This window comes from Pongo abelii, chromosome 2 (genome assembly GCF_028885655.2).
Source record: "Pongo abelii isolate AG06213 chromosome 2, NHGRI_mPonAbe1-v2.0_pri, whole genome shotgun sequence".
Classification (NCBI taxonomy): Eukaryota; Metazoa; Chordata; class Mammalia; order Primates; family Hominidae; genus Pongo; species Pongo abelii.
This window is the reverse complement of record NC_085928.1, coordinates 204,615,262-204,636,211: the sequence shown is the minus strand read 5'-3', so window position 1 is coordinate 204,636,211 and position 20,950 is coordinate 204,615,262. Positions and strand designations below refer to the sequence as shown.

At 47.3% G+C, this 20,950-nt stretch overlaps 2 protein-coding genes across 14 annotated transcripts in view; one reads left to right on the top strand and one right to left on the bottom strand.

Moving 5' to 3' along the window:
- The window catches only part of TMEM44 (transmembrane protein 44), a 57,818-nt gene that overhangs the window by 36,433 nt on the left and 435 nt on the right, over nt 1–20,950 (top strand). For 6 of the 13 annotated variants that reach the window (XM_063722592.1, XM_063722594.1, XM_063722597.1 and 3 more), the window contains exons 10-11: nt 3,632–3,664; nt 7,763–13,793. In XM_063722592.1, the coding sequence (XP_063578662.1) occupies nt 3,632–3,664; nt 7,763–7,873 (144 nt within the window). In that variant the 3' untranslated portion in view covers nt 7,874–13,793. Of the gene's footprint in view, nt 1–3,631; nt 3,665–7,762; nt 13,794–20,950 lie in introns of those variants that run through there. The other 7 variants (XM_063722603.1, XM_063722596.1, XM_063722600.1 and 4 more) reach the window with 2 other exon arrangements.
- The window catches only part of LOC112132638 (uncharacterized), a 98,736-nt gene continuing 82,440 nt past the window's right edge, over nt 4,655–20,950 (bottom strand). Inside the window, exons 5-7 of the mRNA XM_054551177.2 lie at nt 20,669–20,763; nt 18,331–18,521; nt 4,655–7,377 (exon numbers count right to left, since the gene is read on the bottom strand). Coding sequence (XP_054407152.2) covers nt 18,438–18,521; nt 20,669–20,763 — 179 coding nt within the window. The 3' untranslated portion in view covers nt 4,655–7,377; nt 18,331–18,437. The remainder of the gene's footprint in view (nt 7,378–18,330; nt 18,522–20,668; nt 20,764–20,950) is intronic.

The following is a 20,950-nucleotide window of genomic DNA, read 5'->3' as shown; positions in this document are numbered from 1 at the left end:
CCTGTCTAAACCCCCCTTCCTCCAGGAAGCCTTTCATGATCCTGAGGAGGGCTGTCAGATATAGCAGGTAAGAAATACAGACCATCGGCCAGGTGCGGTGGCTCACGCCTGTAATCCCAGCACTTTGGGAGGCTGAGGCGGGCATATCACAAGGTCAGGAGTTTGAGACCAGCCTGACCAACATGGTGAAACCCCATCTCTACTAAAAATACAAAAAAATTAGCCTGGCATGGTGGTGCGTGCCTGTAATCCCAGCTACGCAGGAGGCTGAGGCAGGAGAATCACTTGAACCCGGGAGGCGGAGGTTGCAGTGAGCTGAGATCACGCCATTGTACTCGAGCCTGGGCGACAGAGTGAGACTCCATCTCAAAACAAAATAGAGAGAGAATGAGAACTGAAGCTGGTGTATGTCTGGCCAGTCTTAAAACTTTACAATCCATCCCAAGTCCAGCACCATCTCACCTCCCCAAGACTGCGGAGATGTCACTTCTCCCCAAATGTAAGAGTAAAGAGTTGGACAGATGGTTTCTGAGGCACCATCCAACTTCCACAGTCTAAAATTTAAGCCTAGAAAGTGACCCTATTTCCTCAGTAACTTAGACACATCCTAAACTCTTCCGGAATTAAAGAAACATTACTACATGCTATATAGACAAAGGCTATAGGATGCTTCTAGATTTCAGAAGCATAGAAAAGTGTGCTTTTAGACATGAGGCAAATTAAAATGCCGTATGCAGTGGTTTGAGGAGGTGATAGAATCATGTTTCTGAAGATGATTTTAAGGGCAAGTGGAAATGCTCATTGTATGTTAAAGGAGAAAAGCCATTTGTTTTTATTATATTATACATAATACATACATGTTTCAGAGGCCTATTTAATCTTTGTAGAGGCCTTCTTGTAAGGATAGAAGTTGGTAGATCTTTGTTTTTTGAAAAATGTTCTATAATGAACACATTTGCTCTTGAAACAGGGAAAAGACTATATAATTTTATTTATTTGTAGTCGGGGGGTTGAGGAGAGACCTCAGTTACAAAGATTTGGTTAATTGTACTCCTTAGGCACACTATCATTAGCGGTTTATAAAGTAACTTTAAAAATATTGACTATTCCCACTAGAGGGCACTCTTCTTAAATTTTAGATTGCCTGTAACGCTGAAGATTTAAGCTTTGTAAAGGAAGTTTCGAGGTTTCATTTCAACACAGCTGGGAGACTCGAGCCTATTTATTTGCTTGTTTGTTTGCTTGGCTTTAAATAAACTTTTTCGCTAAGTTAACTTTTTCAACCCTCCTTTATATCATCGACATTTCTGTCTTTTGCAGAGTGTGTGGAACCATCAATTTAGTAATTTGTATCCCTTCCAATTAATCTCTTTTTTTTTTCAGTTTATGTTCCCTCAGCAGTATAGTATTAAAAGATGAATGCTAAGGAATTATCACTAATTTTGTTAGGTATAATAATGGCATTGTGCTTAGTTTTTTTTTTTTTAAGTCCTTATCTATGAGATACATTTTGAAATATTTGTGGATGAAATGATTTATGCCTGGCTGGGCGCAGTGGCTCACGCCTGTAATCCTAGCACTTTGGGAGGCTGAGGCAGGCTGATCACTTGAGGCCAGGAGTTTGAGACCAGCCTGGCCAACATGGTGAAACCCCATCTCTACTAAAAATACAAAATTAGCTGGGCATGGTCGTGGGTGCCTGTAATCCCAGCTATTCGGGAGACTGAGGCAGGAGAATTGCTTGAACCTGGGAGGCGGAGATTGCAGTGAGCCAAGATCGTACCATTGCACTCCAGCCTGCGACAAGAGTGAAACTCCATCATACACAGATAGATAGATATAGATAGATAGATAGATAGATAGATAGATAGATAGATAGATAGACAGAAAATCAGGCCAGGTGCTGTGGCTCATGCATAGATAGATGATAGATAGATAGATAGATAGATAGATAGATAGATAGATAGATAGATAGATAGATAGATAGAAAGAAAATCAGGCCAGGTGCTGTGGCTCATGCACAGATAGATAGATAGATAGATATAGATAGATAGATATAGATAGATAGATAGATAGATAGATAGATAGATAGATATAGATAGATAGATATAGATAGATAGATGATAGATAGATAGATATAGATAGATATAGATAGATAGATAGATGATAGATAGATAGATAGATAGATAGATAGATAGATAGATAGACAGAAAATCAGGCCAGGTGCTGTGGCTCATGCACAGATAGATAGATATAGATATAGATAGATAGATAGATAGATAGACAGAAAATCAGGCCAGGTGCTGTGGCTCATGCACAGATAGATAGATATAGATATAGATAGATAGATAGATAGATAGATAGATAGATAGATAGATGATAGATATAGATAGATAGATGATAGATATGTAGATATAGATAGATAGATATATAGATAGATAGATAGATAGATAGATAGATAGATAGATAGATAGATAGAAAATCAGGCCAGGTGCCGTGGCTCATGCACAGATAGATAGATAGATAGATATAGATAGATAGATATAGATAGATATAGATAGATAGATAGATAGACAGACAGACAGAAAATGAGGCCAGGTGCTGTGGCTCATGCCTGTCATCCCAGCACTTTGGGTGGCCAGGGTGGGAGGACTGCTTGAGCTCAGGAGTTCAAGACCAGCCTGGGCACCATAGGGAGACCTCATCTCTACTAAAAAAATAAAATAAATGTCAGCCAGGCATGGTGTTGCACATCTGTAGTCCCAGCTACTCAGGAGGCTGAGGCAGGAGGATCAGTTGAGCCCAGGAGATGGAGGCAGCAGTGGGCTATGGCCATGCCACTGCACTCCAGCCTGGGCGACAGAGCAAGCCCCTCTCTCAAAAAAATTAATTAATTGGTTTTTTAAATGAAAAATGTTAAGGAGTTGAACATGCTTTGTTTTAATGTGATAATAACCCTAAATCCTGTGGACTGTTCGGACTGCCTGCTATTTAATTTAATAGACATTCCCAGATCAATGTAACAGATATTCATAGATTCTTAGCTCATGTCAGAAACATACGTTTCCCAGGCGCTGCAGGAGGTGCTGGAGTAACAAGGGCAGACGTGATGCCTGCCCTGCAAGAACTTGAGTCAGACATATTTGAGGTTTGGAGTGGAACCAACCATGCAGTAAACGCTGACTACAAATGAATCTTGGCTGGTAGCAAATAGCCCATATTTGCAAGGCAGGAATTTTATTGGCATCTCAGTTTTATGGGTTTGAGTTGAATCATCTCAGCCATGTGGCTAATAAATGGGAGATTTATTATTATTACTGCTACTCCTCCTAATAATAATAATAATTTCTACTAATAGTAATTTTTAAATCTTGATAGATTGTAATTTTTCCCAGGACGTGCAGCCCTTCATAATTATCATAACTATCTCATTGATCATTTAACTAAATTGTAACTGCTAGTAGCTGCTGCCTTCCTGCTTGCTTAAGTCACCTGTTCCTTTGCCCCCAACCATCTAAGGGCCTGTCTCCCGGCTCACTGAGCAGACAGGGGCTGGTCCTGAGCTCTGCTCTGCTGTGTGATGGTGGCAAAATCTGTCCAACGCTTTTCTGTCTCTCTTTTTATTCTGCAGCAGAAGTATTGGGAGGCCCTAAACTCGGAGCAGGTATGGACGATCATGCTCTTTCTCTTCCAGGAGGGACTTCCTATGGCTTGATTTCAGTTCCTGTTTTTGTTAGACCTCCTTAGATGGCTAGACCCATGACAAATTCCTTTAGTGAAAAAAGAATGTCAGGCCGGGCGTGGTGGCTCACACCTGTAATCCTAGCACTTTGGGAGGCCGAGGCGGGCAGATCACCTGAGGTCAGGAGTTCAAGACCAGCCTGGCCAACATGGTGAAACCGTGTCTCTATGAAAAATACAAAATTAGCTGGGTATGGTGTCACATGCCTGTAATCCCAGCTACTCAGGGGCTGAGGCCAGTGAATCGCTTGAACCTGGGAGATGATGGTTGCAGTGAGCCGAGATTGCACCACTGCACTCCACCCTGGGGAACAAGAGCGAAACTCCATCTCAAAAAAAAAAAAAAAAAAAAAAAAAGTCAAAATGAGAGACAAGACTGAGGATCAATGGGATTTTCACGGCTCTCTCAGTTCAGAGTTCTTTCTGCTTTGGGGGTATTCAAGTAAGCCCAAGTAATAGGGACTCCAAGAAGATGTGTAACCCAGTGAAGAAACATGGTTTGGAACAACAGTAGTAGCGGCCGGCATGGCTGCAGAAGCTGTCACAATAAACAGTTCCAGACATTGTCATTCTGGGACCCTGGGCAGCTGGCTGCTGTCTCCATGCCACCCTTGCCTCCAAGTGACAGGCACGTTTTGTGACAACTACCTGTGTCTGTCATCTCCCAGGATTGTTTCTGATATGAAAATGGATCTTTTGCTCAGATTCTCTTCATGCCTGGTTTCCAGCAATGATTTTATTATAAAATGAAGTTTTAGGCCGGGCATGTTGGCTCACACCTGTAATCCCAACACTTTGGAAGGCTGAGGGGGGTGGATCACCTGAGGTCAGGAGTTGGAGACCAGTCTGGCCAACATGGCGAGATCCCCATCTCTACTAAAAATACAAAAATTAGCCAGGTGTGGTGGTGCGTACCTGTGGTCTCAGCTACTTGGGATACTAAGGCAGGAGAATCACTTGAACCCAGGAGGCAGAGGTTGCAGTGAGCCCAGATCATGCCTTCAGCCTGGGTGATGGAGTGAGACTCTGTCTCAAAATAAATAAGTAAATAAATAATGAAGTTTTAAAACACATTATTCTGGAGATTCAGAAAAAATAGATTCTAGATGTTTTCTAAGATTTGTACCACTTTATTTTTACTTATTTATTTATGTATTTATTTTTTGAGACAGAATTTCACTCTTGTCACCCAGGCTGGAGTGCAGTGGCGTGATCTCGGCTCACTGCAACCTCCGCCTCCCGGGTTCAAGCGATTCTCCTGCTTCAGCCTCCCAAGTGCCTGGGATTATAGGCGCCTGTCACCATGCCTGGCTAATTTTTTGTATTTTTAATAGAGATGGGGTTTCGCCATGTTGGCCAGGCTCGTCTCGAACTCCTGACCTCAGGTGATCCACCCGCCTCAGCCTCCCAGAGTGTTGGGATTACAGGTGTGAGCCACCGCACCCAGCCTATTTATTTATTTCTTGAGATGGAGTTTCGCTCTCGTTGCCTAGGCTGGAGTGCAATCACACAGTCTCAGCTCACTGCAACCTCTGCCTCCCAGGTTCAAGCGATTCTCTTGCGTCAGCCTCCCAAGTAGCTGGGATTACGGGCGCCCACCACTATACCTGGCTAATTTTTGTATTTTTAGTAGAGAGGGGGTTTCACCATGTTGGCCAGGCTGGTCTTGAACTCCTGACCTCAGGTGATCTGCCTACCTCAGTCTCCCAAAGTGCTGAGATTACAGGCGTGAGCCCCCTGCGCCCAGCCTGTACTAGTTTAAAGAGCTCACTTGATCAAAGTGACAGGTTTCTGTTTGCAGTCTGCTGCACTGGTCACGGTTGGCAAGAATCATTCTTCAGCAGCCATTTAAGAAGCTGGAGCAGTGGTTCCCAATCATCAGGGCATCTAAGAATCACCCTCGGAGCTTGTAAAAATGCCAAACCTTAGGTCTCAACCCCCTACCCAGGGGCTAGGGTGGGCCCCAGCATCAGTGTTTTTAGCCAGCAGCCTGGGTGCTTCTGGTGTGGCTGGTCAAGAACACGCTGTGAGAACAATGATCTAGGTCTCAGGCCTCAGCTCAGAAACTGTTTTCATCAAAGAGCACACTGACCATCCTCAGAGAACAGAACAGGGCCCTACTTCTTTCACTGGGCAGGTGGGTCACGTAGACTGAGGGGCCTGGTGAGCTCTTTTATTTGGGGTCTGATAATGTCAGAAGGGAATTTGGTTCAAGGGCTCCAGCCAAGTCTGCGACCGCAAGTTAATGCGATGTTTGCACTGGAAGTGGCTGGCACAGCCCCAAACAGGTACAGGGGATGAGCTGCCCAAACCCAGTCACTGCAGGGTCACTGGGAATCAGGTGGTCTTTTTAACAGGATGGCTTTTAAAATCGCCAAGTGTTAGTACTCGATTCAGCTATTATCAGTAAATCACTGACAAACTGGGCTCTTTATTTCTGTCCAAAACAAGGCCACAATTTGTGTTTGATCATTGGCATGGCATGGCCATTATGTCAGTGGCTCAGGGAGCCTTCAAGATCTTATCTGGAACCTCTAAGGATTGGAATGTTTGATTCAGCTTCAGTCTGAGCAGCTGTTAGGGCATCTTTCTTGGAGAGCATGTCCATGCCTGGGTCTATTATCTTGTCCAAATAGATCGTCTGCCTAAGCAGACACATCCTATGTCATGTTTCCTTGTTGTTTCCTGGGTTTCCTGGTACTGTCAAATGTGACCTTGTGCCTCAGAATCATCATAGACGCTCAAAAATGGGAGAAATCTTCTTATCTCGTTGCTGGTCCAATACCACAGCATACACATGGGGAAACTGAGGCCCCCAAAACGAAGGCAAATTAGTGACAGGAGGAGGAGTTGAGCCCAATCCCTACTTGCCTCCATGGCTGGAACATCAAAGGTAACACTAAGGATCCCCTTGGGCTCTAATCCATCATCTTAGAACAACAGGAGGGCTTCACAGACAGCTTCGTCAATGCTTCTGTGCCCACTTGTTTTAACCCTTCACTCACCCCTGCAAATTTCAACTTCCCATACTCAGCTGAGTCGGTGATGAACTATTCACTGGCAGTGCCCTGCACTCTGAACTGGGTTTTAAGTGATGACAAGTCTGCTGCGCCTCAGGTTTAGAGGAAACACCATGTAGGACGCAGCAGCGAATGTTTGCTCTGTTCCTGTGGAGCCCATCATCTACCTGAGACAACAAGGCAGATGTCCACATAAACGCCAGGGCTGTCCGTGCTCAGGGGCAAATCAGTGGAATAGGTAATACAAAGAGAAAGGCAGGTGAGAGCTCAATGGGCTAACACGGTCAAGGTAGGCTTCCTGGAGGAAGAGGTATTTACCTGGCCCATAAAGAATAGGTTGAAGCTGGGCATGGTGGCTCAAGCCTGTAAGCTGAGCACTTTGGGAGGCTGAGGCGGGAGGACTGCTTAGGTCCAGGAGTTCGAGATCAGCCTGGGCAACATTGCAAGACTTTATCTCTACTAAAAATTAAAAACTTAGCCAGGCATTGTGGTACACACCTGTAGTCCCAGCTACTCGGGAGGCTGAGGCAGGAGGATTGCTTGAGTCTAGGAGTTTGAGGCAGCAGTGAGCTATGATTGCACCACTGTACTCCAGCCTGGGTGACACGGCAAGACCCTGTCTTAAAAAAATAAAAAAGGATTAAGTTTGCCTGGTTTTTTCCAGGAATGGGTTAGGCATGGAGTCAGGATAAGGAGAACATGACTCAGTCTCACTAGATAAGGACTTGGTAGAGGCAGAGAATAGTGGAGAATGAGGGTGGGAAGGAAAGTGGAGCTGTTATGTTTAGGGTGGTTGTTCATTGGTTCCTTGATTTAAAGTTATGCTTGCCTCCTTAGGTCCTAGAAACACAGGCCTGGGTAACTTGTCCTTACCCTTTTGTCCTTGTCTGTGCCTGGATCATGAGAACCAGGATTGGAGCTTTTGTTCGGGTCAGGGGTTATAACAGATGAGACGCATCTATCCGTTCCACCCAGGTACCCTTTGTATCTTTTCTCCATAGTGGGACCCTGAAGATGTGAACCTTGAAGGCAGCAAAGAAAATGTGGAGCTACTGGGATCCCAGGTGCACCGGGACCCTGTGAGGACAGCACACCTGCGTGATGATGATTAACACCTGGAGCCAGCTCATCAGCTCAGAGCTAAGGGTCAGGAGTTTTTTCAGTAACGCAGCAGGGATCAATCTGCACTGACACCGCGGCAGGAACTGAAGCTGCCCTGGAAAGTGAGGAACCAGGAGCCGTCACTAAGTGTGGCTGGTCTACATCATAGCTCATCATGGAGCTACGACTTTGGGAACCGCGGACAGACCTGGATAGGCCCAGCATTTGTTCTGAAGATTACAAGTTCACAGACAGCTCTTGCTTTGTAAAGATAATCCAAAGGACATTAGACCCGCTTTTCCTTTTCCCTTTATTCCCTTGAGAGTCAGCCATAAACTGAATAGCTGCTAGGTTCCAGGAATGAGTTCACCTAACAAATAGCAAATGTGTCTGGTTAGATCTCAGCAGAGCCCACTCTGCAAGACCTGGCTGAGCCAGATGAGAGGGTGGGACCTGTGCTGGGGGACCTTGGGTCACACACAGGAACCAAGACCTGGCTTCCGCCCCCCAGTCACCCACTTGAGTTATCTGCTGGAAGTTATAGACAGGACTGCGTGGCCAACCAAGTGTTTGTGAGATCACTGACACTGCAAAAACAAAGCAAACTGCTCCAGGTACCAGGACTTCCTCCAACCTGGCAAGGTGTGTGCTGAGGCGGGGTTTGCAGGTGAGGGGGCCTGTATGCTTCAGGAACTAACTAAATGCATGCAGAGGATAAGAGGCATGATGGGAGGTGTTCAAGCACAGCAATCCCATTTGGGGGTTATTTTGATACCGCGATGAGTAAGGGGAAGGGCGCACGGAATGGGGCTAAGGTGGGAGCAAACACTGGGGTGAATAAATTTTAAATCAATTCAAGTATCTCACTGTGGAGTGCAATGGTGAGCGTGAATCCCTGCGCAGTCACAGAAAATGACGCTGGCCATGAGACGAAGTGGAGAAATGCCAAGCAACACAGTTTTGCTCCGGGCTGGCCCACAGCCGCCTGCGTGACTCAGCTACAGCAGCCCAGTTTCTCCTAAGGGGTAGGGCAAGTTCCAGCAGCATGAAGGGGGTCCCTTGGGGAAGCAGCGTGGCTCTGCAGGTCTCTGCATAGATCCTAATCCCCTGGGTGACCTCTGAACTACAAGTGATCTTAAAGCCACTTTATTTATCCCCTTTAATCTGAACTGTGTTGGTCCCTGGTTGTCTTGGAAAGTTTGCTGAAGTCAGCTTTGCTTTGTGATGTTAACCACTGAAGCTGTACTTCCAGGGAAGAGGAAGATTTGAATGGAGGCCCAGGATGCAGGGAGAAAGGAGTGCTCGAACAGATGAAATAGTACAGAGGACTGGATGCAGGGAAAGGTGGGAGCTAGCAAGGAAGAATCTGAGATGGCCAGAATGGATGATGTAGTATGGGCTGTAGGGGTGGCAAAAAGGCTGAAAAGGAACCAGACTGTGGAGGCTGGTGAGTCAGTGCTTGGTTCTGTGGCCAACTGGTAGCCATGGAAGATACCAGAGTAGGAAGGTCACTGACTTGCCTCAGGAAGACCACAACTGATTGGTGAGTTTTTCATCCCTATGGCTACAACTTTCCAGGAAGCAGAAATATAGTCATGGGTACAGAATGAACATGGGGAACAGGTTTAATCTAGAGTACTGGGTGGTAACAGCAGGGCAGAAGAGCTTATCTTTAGAAAGGGGGAAGGCATGGGGATAGGATGACCTCTGGAGTTTGCCTTTAGCACATCCTGTCTTGAGGGAACTCTGGATCATGCTCCCTAGGGCACCAAAAATTGGTTGGATCCAGGTGAAAGTGGCCATTCACCCAAGAACATCAAATGATCTTGGCAAGGTGCAGTGGCTCACGCCTGTAATCCCAGCGCTTTGGTAAGCTGAGGCAGGCAGATCACTTGAGGACAGGACTTCAAGACCAGCCTGGCCAACATGGTGAAACTCCATCTCTACTAAAAATACAAAAAATTAGCCAAGTGTGGCAGCCCACACCTGTAGTCCCAGCTACTCAGGAGGCTGAGGCACAAGAATTGCTTGAACCCACGGGGTGGAGGTTGCAGCGAGCTGAGATCGCACCACTGCACTCCAGGCTGGGCAACATAACAAGACTGTCTCAAAAAACAACAAAAACCTTGCTGACTTTGAGTAACACGAACTACCTAAGGTGCAGATATTATCTATCTCCCTAGAACCTGTTAGCCCAGCCTCCTCCCTTCACAAACTGGTTCCTGTCATCGTGGTCCCAGCTTGTCTCAAGGCTGTCTCAAGCCTCTTCATCCACAGTGAACTACCAAACTGGGAATTTTGGAAGCGAGGTCTGGCTTCATTGTTCAACGAGAATCTTCCTGTATGCAAAGCTCTAGAACACTGGAGCCTTTGTGAGGAGGTGCCAATTAAAATGCCTTTCTCCTAGTAGGAGTGGGCCTCTGTTGCAGCTTTGTTTCTAGCCATTAGACCAAGAGGGCAGTGGCAACAACTTGCCCTGATGACCCAGTGAGCAGTGCAAGCACTTTACCTACACTGGGGAAGGGCTGGGGAACAAACTATGTAATCATTGGCTCACTCATCTGGAGACCTGTAATATCATCTGGTTGTGCTGCCTATCATCTGTGTGGCTTGGAGCATGTGACCTAACCTTTGTGAACTTCTTAGGTAGACTAAGAATAATGCCAACCTAGAAAGCCTATGGTGAAGACTAAGTGAACTAACATGTATGAAAATGCAAACGTAATACCTATTCAAAGAAGACTTTGAAGAGGGATTAGTTTTCTTCCCCCCATGCTTCCTGCACACATGTACTGAAAGAGTAACCAAATAATTAGACCTGCAGATGGAAGAGATTTCAGGTTTGAATGCTCTTAAACACAACCCCAATTACTGATTATCCAGTCCCTACTCAAGTTCTCTGAAAAAAAGGATTTCGGTTGCTAAAGTCTTTATCATTTAGCAAGAGCTCTGCTAAGATTATAATTATTATTTTTTTTGAGACGGAGTTTCACTCGTTGCCCTGGAGTGCAATAGCACGATCTCACTGCACTGCAACCTCCGCCTCCCAGGTTCAAGCGATTCTCCTGCCTCAGCCTCCTGAGTAGCTGGGATTACAGGCTCCCGCCACCACACCTGGCTAATTTTTGTATTTTTAGTAGAGACGGGGTTTCGTCATGTTGGCCAGGCTGATCTGGAACACCTGACCTCAGGTGATCCACCCACCTCAGCCTCCCAAAGTGCTGGGATTACAGGAATGAGCCACCGCACCCGGCTAAGATTTTCTTAAAAGCCTGTCTAGATCTTGAAGAACTAATCCCCTTATCTCCCTCCCTCAGTAGGATGAAGAGATTTATGAGCATCATTTGAAGACACATTCATATTATGTTTCTTTCAAAGGGGTATGAGCTCCTGGAATAAGAAGAGGCACTGGGCCAAGGAGCATGGCTGGGCTCCAGTTCCCAGGTCTGATTCAGTGTGATCTTCGTCATTTCCTTTTCTATGTCACAGTTTTCTCATCTGTAAAATGAAAGTTGGGCCTGATTTTTTTCATTTTTTCTCTTTTATGAATGTGCCAATTTGTTTCCCACAAATACTGACATCTTCATAAGCTCTCAAGAAAGAGACATTATAAAAACAAATTTCAGATATACTTTGAACACAGGCTTCATTATATGACATATACCTCTTTGTTTGGATTTTACTATCCACTTATGATAAAAACCTGTATTAATCACTAAGGAAAAGGATAGAGGAGACTTAGAAATATCTCCAGAATAATTTTGCAACAATTCCAAGATTCTCTGCACTTCTTTTTCTGTCCCTTAATTGGCCTCCTCCACACTTTCCAACTATGGAGGTACTGCTCTACTCTCTTCGACTTTACATTGTTTTAGATGCTTTTGCAAGGAGACTCTGCCTTGAATGAACCCAAGATATTGTGCAATGTTGAGGAAGATCTCCAAGTTTACACATGCCTGTACGATGGCCCAAAGGTCATCATCAGGTGAAAAGGACGACCTTAGAGATGAAGGAAGTTCAAGGAATGGTGCTACATTAAATGACTTAGCATTAGAAAGCATCTACTTTGCTTTTTCTTTCACCAACCCTGAAAGCCAAATAAGGCACTGGGCATTCAGGCCTTCTTTTGAGCAGAACACGTGATTACACAGAGTTCTTCTTCAAGAGCCTCTGTTAATCTGTCGCTTGGAGAACCCTGCATACTGTCCCAATTCCGTCTGAATTTTCCATCGGCTGCCAGTGTTTGTAGCAGAGGGCTCAGGTCTTCTCGTCCTCTCCTCAGGGTCTGGCAGCTGTCACTACCGTGGAGTTCGGTCCAGTCCCCAGAGTCGGGGGCGCTGCCTTTCCCATTTCAGTTGCCAGGGGGTTCATCCACCATCGTGCCAGAGGGGCAGCGCGTGGTCTCCTCGAACTACGGGGGAGAGAGGAACCACTGTTGGCACCGGCCAGACTGAACGCCGGATCCCACTGCCTACCTCCTCGGAGCTGCATCCGCCGACATCTTGCGCTCTATTCCCAGCACCGCCGGCCACTTCCGGGAAGAATGGAATTGCGGTTCCGCGCGTGCGCACTCCGCAGCCACCGCCTCCCGCGAGAAGCGAGAGTCCCGCGGCCTCGCCCGCCGCCGCCGCAGCCGCTGCCGAAGGCCGGGGTTTCTGCCCCCAGCCAGCGGCGACCCAGCCGGGAAAGAACCGCTGAGGGCGTCTCCGTAGTTCAGTTTTGATTTGTTTATTTGAGACGGAGTCTCTGTCGGCCAGGCTGGAATGCAGTGGCGCGGTCTCTGCTCACTGCAGCCTCCGCCTGCCGGATTCAATTGATTCTCCTGCGACTGAATAGCTGGGACTACAGGCGCGCGCCACGACGCCCGGCTAATTTTTGTATTTTTAGTGGAGACGGAGTTTCACCATGTTGATCAGGCTGGTCTCGAACTCCTGACCTCGTGATCCGCCCGCCTCGGCCTCCCAAAGTACAGGGATTACAGGCATGAGCCACCACACCCAGCCCACCCCACTGGGTTTTTAAGGAGATAATTGCAAGGTTATTTTACGGTTCATAGTGTTTCAGACGTCCCAGCAGCCTAAAGGTGTATTATAAACCATTCTTTTCTTTGTTTTTAAATGAATTAAAAACCTTTTTTGAGATAAAAATAGTGCAAGTACATGGTTTAAAAAGAGAAAATCAGATTGCATCAAAAGGTTTATGATGAAAAACAATGTTTGTCCCTTTGCCTCCAAGAGACTCCTTTTTAAAAACTTTTGGGCTGGGCGCGGTGGCTCACGCCTGTAATCCCAGCACTTTGGGAGGGTGAGGCGGGCGGATCATCTGAGGTCAGGAGTTTGAGATCAGTCTGGCCAACATGGTGAGAAACCCCGTCTCCACCAAAAATACAAAAATTAGCCGGGCGTGGTGGTGGGCGCCTGTAGTCTCAGCTACTTGGGAGGCTGAGGCAGGAGAATCGTTTGAACCCGCGAGGCAGAGGCTGCAGTGAGCTGAGACCACGCCACTGCACTCCAGCCTAGGCAACAGGAGCAAAACCGTCTCAAAACAAACAAACAAACAAAAACAAAAAAACACAAAACTTTTATACGTTCTAGTAGTTGTCTCCATTAGGTTTGATTTGGAACATGCTTTCCAGCTACAAGGTTCTTAAGATCATACTTGCTTTTCCTGAGAGGCATTATCTTCAGCTTCCATTATACAGGCTGATGAGGCTCAGTAGCATGGCAGCGCCACTGGCGTATTGAGAAATGGATGGTCACAGTCTTCGCATCCGAGGGTTGTGTGGCGTGCCTCGTGCCAGGACCTCCTTGGCCACTCGGCAGTTTCCAAGCTAGAACTCGGCTTCTGATCCCAGCACGCTCCAACAGCAGCCTGCCGCGGTCCACGCCTCTGCTCCGGACTTGACCTTTCCCTTCGGCCTTCCTCCTACAGGTATCTTGGCACTTGGAATCTCCAGAGGAAATCTGAGGGATTCTCTAAACCCATAGCTGGAACAAGGGACGTCATACACGGCGGCCACCACCATCCTTCCCAAGGACAGCCTGGCCGTGGATGAAAAGGGCCATTTCATGGGCCTTGCCTTCTGCTAGCCAGTATAGCCTAAAGCCCTGATATTCAAATATAGACTCTTAGGCTCCACCCTGGAGGATTCCCTAGGTCTGGACAGGGCTTGGGAATCTTAACAAGCTCCTCAGGTGATTCTGTTACAGATGATCCAGGACCAGTCTTTGAAAAACACTATCCTCGAGAAATTACTTTTATGTATTTATTTTTTCCATCTCTTCCTGGTATTTTGTTATCATTTTCAAATACAGAGACGGAGTCTCACTATGATGCCCAGGCTGGTTCTGAACTCCTGGGGTCCAGAGATCCTCCTGCCTTGGCCTCCCAAAGTGCTGGGATTACAGGCGTGAGCCACTACTCCAGCCGGGAAATTACTTTTAATACAGATCTATTTGTATGAGATGTTCTCACAAAACTACTTAGAATAGCAAACAAACAAACAAAAAAGTGATAAAGCTCCCAAACCCCACTGTTGGGCAGAATTAAACATACTTTTTTTTGAGATGGAGTCTGTCTCTGTTGCCCAAGCTGGAATGCAGTGGTGCCATCTCGGCTCATTGCAACCTCCGCCTCCTGGGTTCAGGCGATTCTCCTGCCTCAGCTTCCCAAGTAGCTGGGACTACAGGCGCCTGCCACCATGACTGGCTACATTTTGTATTTTTAGTGGAGACGGGGTTCGCCATGTTGGCCAGGCTTGTCTTGAACTCCTGACCCCAAGTGATCCGCCCTCCTCGGCCTCCCAAAGTGCTGGGACTACAGGCATGAGCCACCACACCTGGCCCAAACATTATGCTTTAATGAAGAAATGATATTTTGCCATTAAACCTAAAATGTCATAGAACCATGGATTGAGGAACAGACATGAATTACCTTGAAATCATCTACTGCAGTGCCTGAGTGGCTTTGCCTGTTCTCACAGCATGAATTCCCAGTTCTCACACAGTAAAAAAAAAAAAAAAAAAATTATGAAAGATAATGTCAGCTAATAGGCTGGGTGCAGTGGCTCACCCCTGTAATCCCAGCACTTTGGGAGGCCAAGTGGGGGCAGATTACCTGAGGTCAGGAGTTCAAGACCAGCCTGGCCAACATGGTGAAAACCCCGTCTCTACTAAAAATACAAAAATTAGACACACGCCTGTAATCCCAGCTACTCAGGAGGCTAAGGCAGGAGAATTGCTTGAATCCAGAAGGCGGAGGTTGCAGTGATCACTGCACTCCAGCCTGGGCAACAGAGCAAAATTCCGTCTCAAAAAAAAAAAAAAAAAACCATAATGTAAACTAATAAAGGTAGAACACAAGAGAGCTTGAGCCACCATTCGCAATTATAAGAAAAATTTCAATAGAAAAGTCTTAGAAGTCATTAGATTCTGTTGTAAAAGGATTATGTAGATTTTTGTAGTGGATGTTTCTTGACTGTGGAAGCACTTAAATACATCTTAAGAGAACTGTTCTAGTTTAAAGGAGTCTGCAGTGGGGATGGGGTGGGAGAGCTCTATGGAATTACTGGGACAATTGAGCAAATTTGAATATGTACAGTGTATTAGCTAACTTTATTGTTTCCTTTCTTAATAATATTATGGTTGCACAGGAGAACGCCCCTTTGGATATACACGCTGAACTACTTAGGAGTGAAGCACCATGATTTGGCAACTGACTTATATTTTTTATTTTATTTATTTTATTTTTTTTTTGAGACGGAGTCTCGCTCTGTCGCCCAGGCTGGAGTGCAGTGGCGCGATCTTGGCTCACTGCAAGCTCTGCCTCCCGGGTTCACACCATTCTCCTGCCTCAGCCTCCCGAGTAGCTGGGACTACAGGTGCCCGCCACTGGGCCCGGCTAATGTTTTTTTGTATTTTTAGTAGAGACGGATTTCACTGTGGTGATCTCCTGATCTTGTGATCCACCCGCCTCAGCCTCCCAAAGTGCTGGGATTACAGGCGTGAGCCACCACGCCCAGCCCCAAGCAACTGACTTTTAAATATTTCAGCAGAAAAAAACTATAAGTTTTTCAGGTAGTTGGAGAGAGACAAAGCAAATGGAAAAACGGGAACAATGGATTAATCTAGGCGAATATTATAAACATGTTCGTTATTCTTTCATCTTTTCTGTAGGTTGGAAGTTTTTCAAAGCCAGTGGGTGAGAAAGAACAGGAATAAAGAAAGATTCTTGCCAGGCGTGGCACACGCCTGTAATCCCAGCACTTTGGGAGGGCGAGGCAGGTGGACCACCTGAGGTCGGGAGTTCGAGACCAGCTTGACCAACATGGAGAAACTGTTTCTACTAAAAATACAAAATTAGCTGGGTGTGGTGGCACCTGCCTGTAATCCCAGCTACTCAGGAGGCTGAGGCAGGAGAATTGCTTGAAGCCAGGAGGCGGAGGTTGCGGTGAGCCGAGATCACGCCATTGCACTCCAGCCTGGGCAACGAGAGCAAAACTCCGTCTCAAAAACAAAAAAAGGCCGGGCACAGTGGCTCACGCCTGTAATTCCAGCACTTTGGGAGGCTGAGGCGGGTGGATCACCTGAGGTCAGCAGTTCAAGACCAGCCTGGCCAACATGGTGAAACCCCATCTACTAAACATACAAAAATTAGCCGGGCGTGGTGGTGGGTGCCTGTAATCCCAGCTACTCGGGACGCTGAGGTAGGAGAACTTCTTGAACCCAGGAGTCAGAGGCTGCAGTGAGCTGAGATCGCGCCACTGCACCCCAGCCTGGGCAACAGAGCGAGACTCTGTCTCAAAAAAAAAAAAAAAAAAAGAAAGAAAGAGTCTCACAGTTGGCCCATCATGAGGTGGGGTCTCCACGCATCTCCACTACTGTTGCCAGCAGAGGACCCTGAAATTCTAGGGCTTTGCAAGGAAAGAGCTGGTTACTAGAGACTGCTTTTCAAGCAGCTTCCCAAATGTGGCTGGATTCTGAGCCGACTAATTGTCGTGTGATGTCAGGCCACAAAGGGTGGATAAATTCCAGTTTGTCTGGTACTGAGAAAAAAATAGGCCCTATATCTTAGACAGCCCTGATAAGGTGCCTCCGTGGATATGAGTAATGGTCAGACCCGGGGGATGACCCAGGACTAAGAAAGCTGGACAATGGAAAGTCTGGAGCACTGTGACAGGGAAATTCTTCCCCTGAATTGCCTTTTCCTATTGAGATAAGATAGTACACAATAAAGCGCCAGGCTCAGAAGTGCTGCTGCCAATCCCAGCCAGAGCAGCCAGCGCTCGGCCTGAGCTGAAGCACATCAGTGCCCGGGGCTGTCAGCACCTGTGTGGTCTCCAGAAGGCCAGCTCTGATGGGGACCAGTCCTAACTCCCACCGTTCACCAACTGTGGGACTCCTATTCTTGTTCATAAAAAAAAAAGAAAGAAAAAAGTGTACTCCTCTTCTACCTGCTTTACTCTGTGGTGCCTCCAAAAACTGGAGACCATGCCGGGCGCGGTGGCTCACACCTGTGATCCCAGCACTTTGGGAGGCTGAGGCAGGCGGATCACCTGAGGTGATCAAGACCAGCATGGCCAGCATGGCCAACATGGTGAAACCCCATTTCTACTAAAAATACAAAAATTAGCTGGGCATGGTGGCGGGTGCCTGTAATCCCAGCTACTCAGGAGGCTGAGGCAGGAGAATCACTTGAACCAGGGAGGTGGAGGTTGCAGTGAGCTGAGACACCCCAGCCTGGGCAACAAGAGCAAAACTCCATCCAAAACACACACACACACACACACACACACACACACACACACACACACACACACACACACCCCCCCCCCCAGCCTGGGCAACAAGAGCAAAACTCCATCCAAAACACACACACACACACACACACACACACACACACACACCCACCCACCCCCCAGCCTGGGCAACAAGAGCAAAACTCCATCCAAAACACACACACACACACACACACACACACACACACACAAACTAAAAGCAAACCATGAAAGGGCCTTTCCACTCCCAAATGCTGTAAAGGTATCCCTTATTATTATTACTTCCTCAGCATGAAGCGGTTAGTTTTGTAGATTCTCCCTCTTTTTTTTTCTTTAAGACACAGGGTCTGGCTATGTTGCCCAGCTGTTCTCAAACTCCTGGCTCAACGATCCTCCCACCATAGCCAGCCTAGTAGCTGGGACTACAGGCACGTGCCACCCAGCCCAGCTAGCATCCCCTGTTTTAGGTCTAGTTCCCTATTTCTTTAAAAGTCATCAGGATGTCTTTTAGGTCCTGAGTACATTTTTATTATGAGATTGTATAAGTAAAGACCTTTGAACTTCTGAGGAGGCAGGACTGAGACACCTTAGATGCTCCACTGTCTCCTGAGTGAGCAGAGTGGCAGAGGCTGTTACCCTTTTAATAGCACCTTAACCGGGAAGTAGACCCCTTGTAGACAAGCAGTGACTCACCCACACTGTCACGAATGAGTCAGTGTCCCAGCCGAGCAGGGGCTGGCCGCCTCCTACTTCAAGGGGTGGGAAGCAAGGCCGAGGCTCAGTCCTGGATATTGGTCTTCTCACATTAGGAGTGGTAGCGCAGAGCCCACGGAGTGGAGAGAAGCTGAGGCCTTTGGGTTGGTCTTCAGGAGGAGAGGATTGAGCTAATGGGCATGTGACACAGAGAAAGACTGTAAGTTAGGGTAAAGGAGAGCTTTCGTGTGGCCCTGTCTGAGCTGCAGTGGTTGCAGGGGCTCCCTGTTATTGGAGTAATTCCAACACAGCCTCACCCCACCTATAAAGATGTCTTGGGCCAGGCACGGTGCCTCACACCTGTAATCCCAGCACTTTGGGAGGCCAAGGTGGGCAGATCATTTCAGGCCAGGAGTTTGAGACCAGCCTGGCCAACATGGTGAAATCCCATCTCTACTAAAAATACAAATATTAGTCGGGCATCGTAATGCACACCTGTAATCCCAGCTAGTTGGGAGGCTGAGGCAGGAGAATCAATTGAACCCAGGAGGCGGAGGCTGCAGTGAGCCAAGTTGGCACCACTGCACTCTCCCTGGGAGACAGAGCGAGACTCCATCTCAAAAAAAACAGATGGTTTGGGGAAGATGTTACCATTGACCAGAGAGTTGGATCAGATGGCATATCAACACTTTTTCAATGTTAAAAATCTGAGCGGTGGGGCCAGCGTGGTGGCTCACGCCTGTAATCCCAGCACTTTGGGAGGCCGAGGCGGGTGGATCACGAGGTCAGGAGATCGAGACCATCCTGGCTAACATGGTAAAACCCCGTCTCTACTAAAAATACAAAAAAATTAGCTGGGTGTGGTGGTGGGTGCCTGTAGTCCCAGCTACTCAGGAGGCTGAGGCAGAAGAATGGCGTGAACCTGGGAGGTGGAGCTTGCAGTGAGCTGAGATTGTGTCACTGCACTCCAGCCTGGGTGACAGAGCAAGACTCCGTCTCAAAAAAAAAACCAAAAAACAATCTGAGCTATTTTTGCCTCACAATGAACTTGCATTAACCCACCTTCTGCTTAGTGGCCACATTCTGAGCTTTTTTTTTTTCTTTAATTTTTTGGAGAGGCAGGGTCTTGCCTGGTTGCCCAGGCTGGATTACAGTGGTGCAATCATAGCTCACTATAACCTCAAATTGCTGGGCTCAATTGATGCTCCTGCCTCAGTCTCCCAAGTAGCTAGGACTACAGGTGCACACCACAACACCTGGCTAACTTTTAATATTTTTTTTTTGAAATGGAGGCTCACTCCGTCACCCAGTCTGCCGTGCAGTGGCACAATCTCAGCTCACTGCAACCTCCGCCTCCTGGGTTCAATCAATTCTCCTGCCTCAGCCTCCTGAGTAGCTGGGACTACAGGTGCTCGCCACCACGCCCAGCTAATTTTGTATTTTTAGTAGAGACGGGGTTTCGCCACGTTGGCCAGGCTGGTCTCGAACTCCTGACCTCAGGTGATCCACCCATCTCAGCCTCCCAAAGTGCTGGGTTTACAGGCGTGAGCCACCGCGCCCGGCAACTTTTAATTTTTTGCACAGATGGGAGTTTCACTATGTTGCTAAGGCTGGTCTTGAATTCCTGGCCTCAAGGGTTCCTCCCGCCTCCGCCTCCCAAAGTGTTGGGATTACAGGCGTGACCCATTGCACCTGGCCCTTTTGGAGCTTTAGCTTCCTCAGCTGCAAAATGGGATTATTAATATCTACCCTACTTATCTCAGAGGATCATAATAAGGATCAACAATGATAATAAGTGATTCCTGGTAAAATCATGCATGTTGTCCTCACGTTTCTCTCAGTATCTGATCCACAGGTAGAGGGTGACCAGGTGAGTACCTGGACCGGCTGTCCCATGGGTCAGAGTAAAGATCCCATTTACTCTTTGGGTTGGCATTAAATCACCTTTCACTGGCCATACCCCAAATATGGTTACCGCTTTACCCTTTGACTTCTCTGTCCCTCTGTCTTCACTCCTCTCATCTTCCTTTCCCTTATGTTCATTGGACTGACACTTTCTGAGGGGTTACTATGTCCAAGGCACCCTGCTGGGGCAGGGGAAGCACAGGAATAACTCCCAGCCCTTGTCTGCAAGGGCATCTCAGCCCTGTAGGGAAAGCGCAGTGCCCAGGAGGAGAGGCCAGGAGGAGGCGGAGGCCAGACGGGGAGTGTTCACCAAGAAGACATGGCTTCATGGGCCTGGCTTTTAAGACCAGGTGATGATTCTCCAAGTAGAGAAGGCAGGGGGAAGGGTAAGAACAGAGTGCCTGGATGTTTGCTTGTCTGCCCCAGGCCTTACCCAACTCCTTCCTTGGCATGTTCTCTTGCCTGTTGAGCAACATCCCCTCTGTGACAGGAGAGGAGCTCTGCTTAGGTCTTGCATGCAGCTTCTTTCTAAGCAAGAGAAGTTGAAAACTAGAAGTTGTTGTTGGAAATGAAACCGCCATTGCAAAACTGTAAGTGAGACAGTGAAAGAGACTTGACCTAACCAACTCCATCTTGCTTCTAACCTCCAAGCTGTCCTTGTTCATTCCTGGGCAAAGGTGAACTAACTTTGGGAGAAACTTAGTTTCTACTCTAA